General features: G+C 40.1%; 1 protein-coding gene across 1 annotated transcript in view; it reads right to left on the reverse strand.

Moving 5' to 3' along the window:
• Window positions 1–12,434, reverse strand: part of LOC134863818 (protein unc-13 homolog C-like) — a 93,587-nt gene that overhangs the window by 46,919 nt on the left and 34,234 nt on the right. The window contains 3 exon segments of the mRNA XM_063882541.1: window positions 287–376; window positions 8,237–8,305; window positions 8,764–8,920. Coding sequence (XP_063738611.1) covers window positions 287–376; window positions 8,237–8,305; window positions 8,764–8,920 — 316 coding nt within the window.

Here is a 12,434-nt window from a genome sequence, read left to right on the forward strand (position 1 = left end):
AGGGACAGGTTTCCATGAATTATGAGTTAGAATCGAAATGAAAGGTGCCTAAAATCAATCAGGGTTTATGTTTATGACTGAATTCTGTTTGATTTCACAGCCATGACCAGGGTTCAAAGTGCTGTTCGCTTATTCAGGGGGCAAGGCACTTCTGCGATAAAACATTACATCTTCAGAGATCTTTTTTTTTTAGTGTTGTGCTCCATCATTATTTATTACATTGTTTATGTTTCGTTCAATTTCTCTTATATTGAGTGCCTAGACACGCCTTCCTACACACAGCTACCTTCATCCTGAAGAAGGTGATGCTGGTCAGCAGATCAACAGTGGACTTCAGATCTTGGAGACGCTCTGGGTTTCCTGCAGGGAAATTATCCTGTAGTGAGAAAAAGAAAAAAGGAAATTAACATGAGGAGACATCTCGTTGAAAGCAGCCTTTTAACGTCACGAACCCTTTCACCCATCGCATCACAGCGCTTAGCCCAAAACATCGAAATTGATTAGAGAGCAACGCCCAGTAATCATACCGAAATGACTATCGGTCTAATCGTTTAGTGGACAAGGGAGGTCTCTACTGAAGAAAAACCTCTATTTCGGGGCCATGAAGTCATCAGGCAGTGCAGAGCAGCGTGACGGGAAGCGTATAAAACTCTGACGGTTCTGGACAGGCATCGCTGCCACATACATTATCCTACTACTCCTTCTTTCTCATTGCCCGAGTACAATTTTTACTCATTGCCTACTACTCCTCTACCTTGTCAATAAATGCACAAAAGAGATTTAGGAAAATATAGCCGAATTCAGCAGCCTCAAGGCTTGACAGCACAGAAAAAAGGTCGGTCCGACATCATGGCCGATCAGCAGAAACAAAACTCGCCTGACATCTTTTGCACGTGAGCAGCATAGAGGTTCTGACTGAGTTGATAAATGATTCAAGATGACCACTTTACAAAGAAGGAGAGTTTTTAAGAATAATTGCTCAACACAACCTGGACAGTGGTCTTAAATAGAGCCAATGGAGGGGAAAAAAATGTGGATGGGCTGTTAATGGACACGGAAGAGAGCTGGATAGCATGGAAACAGGACCAGGTTTATTGCTATGAAAGTGTGCAGTGGTGCATGAAGCCAAAATGGACAGACTGTGGAGAATATATCTAATCAAATCTTCTGGGTATCTTCTGCATCTATGGACCCTGGGAGCAAAATCACATTTCCATTTAAATTGTATGTCTAAAAACATACATATATATACAGTATACATATATATACAGTATACATATATATACAGTATATATATTTGCGCCCAACATCATCACGCAACAGACCCAGAACTTGAAATACCACAGTTTGGCCACTACAGAAAATGGCCAGTGCCTTTACTAGGGACCTACATTTTTGAATGGACTGTCAGCTATCTACTTACAGTATATCTCTCTAAAGTCATGACTAATAGGAGCAGTCTAGTTTAGAGGTGAAAGAGTACTCCCCAAAGATGAATAGCCTCAAGGATAACAAGATTGACACACATTCTGCACAGGCGAATGTGGAACAGTACTATATTTGGATGCAGACTTGCTGTTTTGTTTTCTTGCTGCACATTTAATGCAGTTTGCATCATTGCCTTATATATTAGTAATGAAGTTGTTTGGTTATTTCATCATTTGTATCTCACTGAAACATTTTAAAATGTGATTTAAGAAGCTCAGTGTCCTATCTCATCCACTCAAAAGCAGACTCCTAAAAAAAATATTAAATTTACAAGCAGAGAAAATGATTTTTTGCAGCTGCTCCACCACCACCAGTCTTATTTACAGAAAGGGAGTACCATCACTCACCTCCTTTCTCTCTTTGCTGACACTGCACTTTCTCTCACAATAACCGCACATACTTGCAGCCTTCAGACAAAAGTGAAACCATCAGTCCCTTTGAAACATTGATTCTGTAGCTTCCCGCTGCAACCCTGAATGTTGCCTGAAATCACTCTACTGGAACCGTTCCCACAACATGTGTTTTATCTGTTTGTTTCCTGTGTAGGAACTGTCACTTTGAAAGAAATGAAGTAGGCAATTTTTGTTTTTGCTCAAGAGATACACTCTGACATGTAACCCACTGAAGCTCTTTTATTGCTCAAGTAATGTCAAACTCATCCTTGCTCTGCCAATAGAAGCATTAACAACTTTATCTAGCGGAGGAAAATCACCCTTGAAAGAGCTGAAATTGCACAATTTGATTTGCACATAAAATACAATCCTATTTTAAAAGCTATATATTTAAAAAGAAAAGAAATGATTCACAGCGTAGAATTTAAATCTGTTAATTAGTGCCTTTCAATATCAAAAGGTTATGTAGCTGTGTAATTATGATGATTGAATTGAAGTAAAGTTAAGTGTTCATTGATGCTTACTGTATGTATGCTGCAAAGGAGGTAGGTGGGTTTTTCACAAAGAAAAAAAAGACTCGATACATAATGTTTTGATCTCAGCTTTTAATCTAATTTGATATTTGACACCCTGGTTTGATTGCAGATGGCAGAATAAAAATGTATTCATGTTTGACTAAATCTGTGTAAAGGGAGGAGTGACTGAAAGGAATTGAATAAGAATCACAATCACAGCCTCAGGACACCGGGTTATGGATGTGTAAATAGCTTAAAACAGCATGTTTGATTCTGAAAAGCATTACTTACTTTGGACAAAAACTGAAATTATACAGCTTCACACTTTTCCTGACTAAAACAGTAAAACCAGTGCCTTGCTCTACAATACACAAAGCTTATACATCTGCAAACACTGTTTCTTAACGCAGCGACAGATGAGTTAGCAACGTTGTTTTCTTCTAAAAGATGAAAACAAACACCAGAAATTAGGAACTTCATCAGCAGAAAAACAAAGAAAAAGCCAAACAGATTTATAGCCCGTCAAGCATACTGAAAAAAAAAGGCATCCATCTCTGAGCTGAAAGTAGAGACAACATCAGCACTGCCTTCGAAAGATGACAAAAAGTCCATTATGAGACGGGACGAGGAGTGAGTAACGCTGATGAGCTTTTAGTTCTTTGTCTTGGTTCTCGCTTACTTTGAAAACTATGGTGTGGTCGTTCACTGAAAACAAAACCCAAAAGCATTCACACCATACAACTCCATAATTATGTCTGATCAACACTTTTGCATTTTACTAAAAAGTCGGTCAAACACCATGCAACAAGTGGAGCTGATGCAGGAAATCATGTGGAAGGAGAGATCAAACGCAGTCATGCTCACAGGACCTCAAACTGCCACAGGAGGAGTGCACTGGTCACCCTGCACTCTACCCACAATGGGCAAAGACATATGCTAATTTGTTTGAATTTTGAATAAAAATGCAGGTTATATCACTCAATTAATACAATGTGGTTTAAATAGCCCAAAATGACTAATTACACATTTATCTCAGGGTGTTGTGTAAAGCCTACCACCCTCTGTACTTAAACCCTGGCATCGCATGAAAAACTCCCAAAGGAACACCACAATTATTGGAGGAAAATGATTTGTAATGTATCACTATATCACTTAATGGGTGTGCATATTAGATATTCTGACATTACTGGCATATCTATACACTCCAGTCAAAGTGAATTAGTTCTTGAGGTTTGAATACAATGAAACCTCATGTTGTAATGCATGTATTTATATAAGAACGTGCATTAAACAATGAATACCCACATTTATGTTTTGTAATTGTAGGAGCAGAATTCACATTTGTGACTTTTTTTGCGCTTTCAATAATTTGTGTCTTCCTCCATCAGAGTTGGCACAGAGGTTTCCTATCGTCTACTCTCTGTGAAAGGTGATACAGGCCTGTCTCTTTCACCTGGCTTCATACATTGTCTGTCTTACATTTCAAAGGGTAAGTTTGATTATGCAGGTTTTTCTCTGCACAGAAAAAAGAAGATTACCCAACAACTGTGGAGATGCAGCTTTGTTCTCAGCAAGTATTTTCTCAAACAAAAAAGACAATGATATTTGTCTGGCATTTGAGGATGACAGAGGCTGGTTGTATGCCTTTATAGCAGATTTGATATGTATGAGTGCATGTCGCTATACAGCAACCTAGTTGAGGTGATCCCAGAAGTATAATGTCGGTTCTTTATCAGCCTCATTAACAGCTCAATGTAACTTAATATGACACGATACTGCCTTAGAGCTAGAGCTACGGCATGGAACACATATTTAATGTTCTTTTATTGCAGCGGCAGCAGGAACTACTGCACTGTATAAAGCAACAAAGCAGGTTTTTGCATTAAGTAACATTTTCTCTAAAGGCACACCGTAATACTGCACAGAGTTTCATTTCTAAGACAATAGTGCACACATCCCAGGGGTGCTAAGTGAACCAACATCACTTTATATCAAACTGTCCAAACTAAGCCATCAGCCCAAATCCCTCGCAGCGTGCTCTGAATACTGAGGGTTTATGTCCGACCCGGAAAAACGTGCAAATCCCAGCTGGGACAAGACCGGCTACACAAGGTGTCAATGTGTATCAGCGCTGTTAGAATAAAGTTTAAAGCGAAGAAATGCATATGTGGCAAAATGTAAAGTGGCAGCTGCACCGCGGTTCCCTCTCTGCTGATTCAAGCGCCCTATTTTACAAAAGCAAACTCAATCTCCCTCTGAATGACATTATAGGGAAATCCATACGGTGAGTAGCCATATCTGAATGTTATTACTGTCGGATAGCGGCAGGAGAGAGTATGAACTAAGTAAAGGTTATAAAAAAGGAAATGTGTGTGGCTGCCATGTGTGTGTGTGTGTGTGTGTGTGTGTGTGTGTGTGTGTGTGTGTGTGTGTGTGTGTGTGTGTGTGTGTGTGAGTGAAACCACTGGTCTGTGGCAGGCTTGACAAGGCTGAGCAGCAGGGCAGCGGTACTGGCAGGTGAAGCCAATGTGATATTCTGTGACTGCTCTCAGTGAACATGTCATCGCCAGACAGCCAGGCCATCTGAAAATAAAGGAGGCCATCTCTCCTCAGTTAACCCTCTCCCACATTCTCTGTTTCCTACCCACCAGGCCTCCTGTCGCTATCTGTGTTTTTCCTCTTCTCTCTTTCCAAATAAATTTCTCTTTGCATCCAACTCTCTTCCTATTTGTCCAAATCGCATCTCCTCCAACTCACTGTCCCTGTTGATTTCATCTAACTCAATTTTGTCCAAATGTATCGCTTCCTCGCTATTTGTGACTCCATCTCTGCCTCCCTGAAGTCCTCTCTTTTCGTTTCTCTTTCATGCATCACATCTGTATGCTGTTTTCTTCACACGTTTTCTTTCTTCGACTTTGTAGATAGACATAAGACTCTGCTGTCATCAGGGTGTGTCTCTGTAATCACATGTGGCTTCACACAGCAAGCCGGGGCAAAGAATAGGGGAACTAAAGCAATCACCCACTCAAGGACATGTTGCCTTTTGTGTCAAATGAAATGGTGAGAGGGTCATATTTCAGTTACAGTTCACAATGGTAAGTCACCAGCTGGGGAGAGAGGTGTGGAGGTGTGTGTGTGTGTGTGTGTGTGTGTGTGTGTGGCTGCTAAAGGTGAATCTTGGATGTCTTCACATTTGGGAAAATGTCTGTGGCTGGCTGTGGTGACTAATAGGCTTAGCTCTCCTGGGATTGCTCTGGGAGATTATGTACTGTATGTCAGGATTTCAATCTGCCTGAGAAGAATACAGAGAATCCTTCAGTGGCCTGGGAGATAAATTCCACTTTCCTCCCCAATTTTCAGGGGAGGTTATTTAATTAACATGTTTGATTGGCACTTCTTGTCATTTTCTTGGGTGAGGTAGGGGAACAATGTGATTTGATTTGACTCTTCTGTGTATTTTTATTCATTTACATTTTTTAATTGAAATGAAAATAGGTGCAGTTTTAGCTTTTCCTTCTCATTATGAAGTAAATCTGGCTGGCACATTGCGCTTTATAATGATAAAACAGCAGAGATTGGAAGGAGGGAATCACTGTGCATAGCCCAAGAAATGAAGAGAGCCCCTGCTGTCCACAGAAGTGGTTTGCAATTACTTTAGCAGCATGCATGGGAATTATTTATAATATGATATGTATTCTTTTATCTTGATAGTGTGAAAATTCGCCAAAGTTGTTGCACACTCTTAGCAAAACGACAAGCGATCTGAATGTCTTTGCAACAACTACACCAACAATTATATTACTTGGGAAATTTACGTTTGAAGTTGGACAGTTGTCTGTTGACAATTACATATTGCTTTTTAGGTATATTGTCTTTCAGTGAAGTACATTTTTGAATCAAGCAGGTACAGTTTGTCTATCAGGGAGCCGACGACAAAAAAAAGTAATGCATGCCCGTGCAAAATGGCAGAGCTTCGCAGACACAGACACCATGTAGCCTGCTGATGCTTCAAATGGTGACAGTCAACAGTTTACATCAAAGGCGGCTGTACCAGGTCAACCAGAAAATTCTCCATATACAGCAGCGCAGTGGAGCCTGCTAGCAGACCTCGCCTGCTGCTCATCATTCAGCTACAATCACCCAACTCAGTGGGGGATAAAACTAAAGTTTATATAGAAGAAATGTTTTCCCAGAATGGTTGACAAAGTGCTAAGACTTCAAAGAAAATGACTGTACCATAGGTAAAACAGACAAACAATTATATACTGTATATATATATATACATATATACTTATACAAACTGCTGGACTGATACCTTCACAAAGATAGGGTTTGTTGCAGGGCTATTTTATAGAACTGCATTCACTTGTTTATATAACTTTATTATGTAATGTGCCTTTTTCATGTGGATAAATGACCCTAATAATTATGTCTAAAAATGATAAACAGCTTCTGGCTATTCTTTGCTTCATTGCAGCAGTAGCTTATAGAGTTTGTACTTCCCTCTCCCCACTCCTCTCGGTGCACCACCTTGTTTTTGCTGCAGTATGCATGGTCTTGTAGCTAGCCGTTAATGATGGAGCCTATGACTGCAGCAAAGCCATCACAATATACAGTATAGCACCTCCATATAAAGCAAAGCATAAGAGACCATTTTCATATTAATGTAGAACAACAGGATTTTGTTTTTTTCATAATGGTAATAGCCAAAAACAAATCAATCCATAGGTGGTGTTGACTACAAATACAAAGGACTACATATCCTAGTTTACATATGTTTACAAGGTGGCCAATACCCCTAATTCATAAACGAACATAGCATACAGAGAGCTGGATACAAACAACAGGGGCTATTTATTACACCTTGAGGATCAGTATTTCCTGAGCTGCAGATGGATCCCTCGACCCTAAAGGCTGATTATCAATATTTATGTGACTTGCTACACCACTGGCAACAGTCTGCTGAAAAATCGCAAAATCACTTTATAGTCATAGATCAATCCATTCATTCAATAATCAATTCAGTCATTTTTTAGTTTTTTCTTGAACAATAATGTATAAAACGAGGTATGTCTGGGTTTTTCTGTAATTTCAGTTTTGTCAAATCACAGTATTCGCTAATCTCTCTTCATCATCGCAGCTTAAAACCACAAAGTCTTCAAAGACATTAAGCCTATGGAGACAATAATATGAACCCATATGTGAGTCATGTGACATTATCAAATGTCATTATTGGTATGACAGCATCACATCTCTTATGACATTTACTTCTTAAACCGGATATTTAGTAGAAAACCTAAAGGCATTTAAATGCATCCTGTGTGACTAAATTGTACAATTTAAATAGGGCAAGCATGCATTAAAATGCACAGTGAACTGAGCACAAGAAAGAAAGAAGATCCAGTCAATAATCACGTTTGGAGGGGGACGAAAACACATTTGGCTTTTAGAACAATTGGTAAATGGATTGCTGCTCCAAGCCAGATATAGTAAGCACACAGTGTGCTGTAAACAGAGTTGAATTAACCTTGAAGCCTATCAAATCAATCAGGTAGCAGAAACTTCAGCACTTCTGTCAAAAGTTCAGTCACTTTTAAAGGACTTTATTTATAAACACCCATACTAAATGGCTGCCTGGATTTGTACAGCTAAGGTGAACTGCCTCTGCCGTGTGAAAGATAGGGACGAAATGGTCATCTATTGTACAAAGGGCCTACTGTCAGTGTAGTCCTTAAGACAATTGTAAACATCCAACTTAAAAAAATGATCTCTCGTTTTAATTGACAACAATTCACAGAAACAAACACAATTCCAGCAAACAAACAAGGAGTTCTTACGTACCCGATATTTAGAGAGGTCGATCCTCAGTGAGTTGTGCAGCTGGTCCAATAATTTGACAAATTTCTCCCTCTGTCAGGATGAAAAATATCACGATTCAGTCACCACACCTAAAGCACTCAGTCTACAAATTGACAACACTGCGTGGTCGGTAGCTTTGCTGTGCTTGCAGTGATTCATTTTTACTTCCTGGAACAAAATGTAGGGGTTTAGCTATATATATTGCCAGACTCGGCTTCCTGCCTGGAAATATTATTTAATGCCTAACAACATTAGCTTATTAAAAGTCCAATCTGAAGCACTGGCACATTTGTGCACAACTTGCTGTAGACAAATAACTCTAAATGAGAAGGATGACAAAAAGAATTGACTTCAAGTGTTCAATATGAGGCTATAACACAGCAGCAGAGGTTACTTAAGACCATCTGGAGACCACAGAGCTCATATTTTCATTTAGCACCATTTCACTATACATCACTGCGGTCATGTCAGTGGATGTCAGACTAAAAGACAATAATAGGTGCACTTACCCCAAAGTTAGAGGCAGCAAATCGGTCCGATGCGGAGGCAGTGGTTGTGGTGGTGGTGGTGGTGTGGGCGAAGTAGGCATTGATATTAGCGAGCAGGTTGCTCATCACTGCTGGCACACCGGGACACATGTATTTGGCGGACAGACAGGAGAAGTGCCTGTAGAGGAAAAAAAACAGCTATTCATTTACATAGCACAAGAAGCAGTGAAGTAGCCATGTTTGAACCAAATAGGGTGGAGGAGTTTGAGACCCAACAATGTCACGCTGCCCGAGAGAGAGCAAAGAAATAAAGACACACTTTTCACTAATCCTCAAAACTCACAGAACTAAAAGAAAACATAGTTCAAAGCTATGAAAAAATGTCCCTTGAAATACATAGCAAAAAAATTACCCATACCCAAAATGATATTATTTGCTTCCCAGTAACAAAAGAAAGTGAGAAGACATTCTACAGTGGAATAGATGCCCTACCAATTCCCAATGTGAACACACTTTTAATGTTCCTCTGGTGGACAAGTTGTATAACATAAGTAGTTCACTGCCCTGTTCATGTAGTATAGAGGGGCCTGCAAAGACTATCTAGAGCAAATGAAGCTATAAATCAACTGTATAGCCATACTATTAAGGACATAAGGCTGCAAGTAAAATGTGGAGCATGTAGGTTTGGTAGTAAATCAAGGGTCCCTGTGGGGGCTGAGATATATTCACATCCAGGGGAACACAGGAGATGAATGTAAGTTCTGCCGAGAACCATTTAACTTTGTTGTGTGTTTCATTCTGTAACAAATACAATCTAGACACATCCAAGCACAGCAACTGTTTTCCATTAAGGTGAATCCACACAAACTAAACCTCGATAAGATGCAGTGAGCTAAAAGATTACACACGTCAGCATTCCCAGAGGAAAAAGCTAAATCATAGGCCTTTAAATGTTGCAGACTTTATGTCTTCAGTTTAGAAGCATCTTGTTTCTCCAGCGCCCCTTTTAACTCCCCAAACTTTAAACCACACACAATGAGACAGGCACAATTTGCCGCTCCCGATTTGCGATGATCTTTCCTTACACTCGAAGACACACATCTGTAACAGCGCTACCCAGCAGTAATTAAGCAGTGGAGCCTGAGAGGCCTGGTTTAAACAGGCATCTCTGCATCACTGAAGAACATATGTTACTTTTAACACTTCGTACTGCTGCTTCACAAGCCATGTGAAAAGCCTCCCACATTATAATTCACTGGTACCTACATAAAGAATGGATGCCATCTTCAAACCCCACATAAAATGACATGTTCAAGAATCAGTACGTTTACTTTTATAATGACAAAAATAAATGCGAGGGCTTCTTTATCAGCCTCCGGTGTGACCTATAGCAACTAAACATCTGGATGCTTTTTACAGTAAAGATCCCTGAGAGCTTTAAGCCAGCTGGGCTTTATAAATAAACCATGTTTAATGCTCCTGCTTAAATCTATAGCAACCACTGTAATCTGCTGAGTTTTGCATCAAGCGTACTGAAATTACATTCAATTTGATCGGATTTCACATAGAGTTGCTATATAATAAAACACACTGGATTTCTTAAGAATGTACTAATGCTTATTCCTGACTGCTATTTTAATTCCCTTATATGTTCATTCACTTTTCTTATATTTTACTAACAGTGAGGATTTATTTATTCTGTTAAGTTGTGCTTGCCTCTTCAAGGGATTTTTGATTGGTGATTGCATATATTTAATGTATATTACATATTAGAGGAAATACTGTATATGTTATGTACATATGTATATATTATACTCAGTATTCTATTGTGTCGTTATTTGTACTTTTAGTGTCTTCGTTTGGCTGTGAAATCTGCCCGGTACCTCCCCTGTGTTTTTTCACATTTTTGGTGTTTCTATTACACTTACATTTCCCACCTGGGGGTTAATAAATGTGCATCTTGTCTTATCTTTCCATAAATATATATATAGTTCGCGAGTTAGAGGTGACCATAAGTATCGTAAAGCTGGATGTTGGGCCTGGAGCACAGATATTTGAAACTAGAAACATCCTGCAGTGAGTTATATAAGTGAGCTATTGCTTCATAAAGCCAAAGTGTTAGAGAAGGGCCAGGCGCAGCGGTATGTGGAGTAATGATTACAGATTTACTCCCCTCCAAAAGTGCAGCCTACACACACACACACACACACACACACACACACACACACACACACACACACACACACACACACACACACATACACACACACACACACACACACACACACACACACACACACACACACACACACACACACACACACACACACACACACACACACACACAAATAAACAAAAACATGTTTTCATCGGGAGGCCTATTTAATTACTTTGCTTTCAGCCTCCAAATTACCCAGGAGCACTTGGGGTTAGGGGAGCTAAGAGAGTGATGCATGGAGAGTGATGATGGCATCCGCTGAATTCCCATGGTGCTTTTAGAGGTGTATCTCCTGAGCTCAAGAGGAAGGCGTTCCTTCTCCTCGTGTTACCCTGCCTCGGTTTCCACAAGAGGCTGAGACGTACTGCGCACACACTCACATATCATTTTACGCTTTCAGATGGTTAGGAGAAATGAGAAAAAGATGATGAGAAACAGGAGGGTTAGTGGAAGGGAGTGCTGATAGAGTGCACTGAACAAAAACGAAAGTGAGGGAGGGTGTGTGTTGGGGGATGCTGTGTCGGGCACAGGAGGGACAGTGGAGTTTTCACAGCTGCTGTGATTTATGCAGCCATCAAGTCAGGAATGACTGGGAGCCAAGGTTCTGTGATGAAGGAAAAGGAAAGGTAGAGCCGTTCATAAATTCCTGATGAAGCATAATACGCGCTGATATGAGAAACGCATAGCTTTAACAAGAATCAAGCCTGAAGCATCACCTGGAGCTGAGGAGCTGGTCATAAAGCCTCACTACTGCTTCACTTGTCTGCACTTAAAGAAGCCTGCAATCACTCATATGCTGCAATACCATGTCACACTGACACAACTGTCTGTCACCTAGCAACAGTTAGCAGCACCACAATAATCCATTGTTCTAAGACTTATATATAAACCTGCATATACATGTCGTTATAGCAGCAGTTCCACTCCTTACTTATATGGACATAATGGCTATTAATAGGGTATTTGCCTCACGTGGCTCAACAAAATCACATGTTTGCCCTACAGAGTCAGTGGGAAGATAAAGCATGGAGCTACTGTGAGATGTATGAGGTTGAGTCATGTTCACTGTGATCAGAAAAGCGGGAGAGAAGAGGGGATCAAACACGCCACAGGTCGGTTGGAAAGAATCAGAATCTAACTAGTTATCCAACAACCTGCTGAACACATTTGATCCCACTGTTCTTAATTTGAGACAAACCAAGGCAAATTCCAGGACTAGTATATGCTGCTAACAGTGTAGGCCCTACCGCGGACCACTCTTTGAGAAAGACTGGTGTAGGGCAATGATATAAAGACCACAATTTATCAGTGTTGCTTCACCTGAGGAATACACGAGGATAGGTTTCTGGACATGAAAGACAAATGTGAGCTGCGCCTTTCATTCAATTTGCCAACACAATCTGTGTGTAATTAGAGTCTGATTTATGAAGGCAGCGGTTAATTACACATTCAGCTACTGGGACCTTCCAAGAAG

The sequence above is a fragment of the Eleginops maclovinus genome, chromosome 4 (genome assembly GCF_036324505.1).
Source record: "Eleginops maclovinus isolate JMC-PN-2008 ecotype Puerto Natales chromosome 4, JC_Emac_rtc_rv5, whole genome shotgun sequence".
NCBI lineage: Eukaryota > Metazoa > Chordata > Actinopteri > Perciformes > Eleginopidae > Eleginops > Eleginops maclovinus.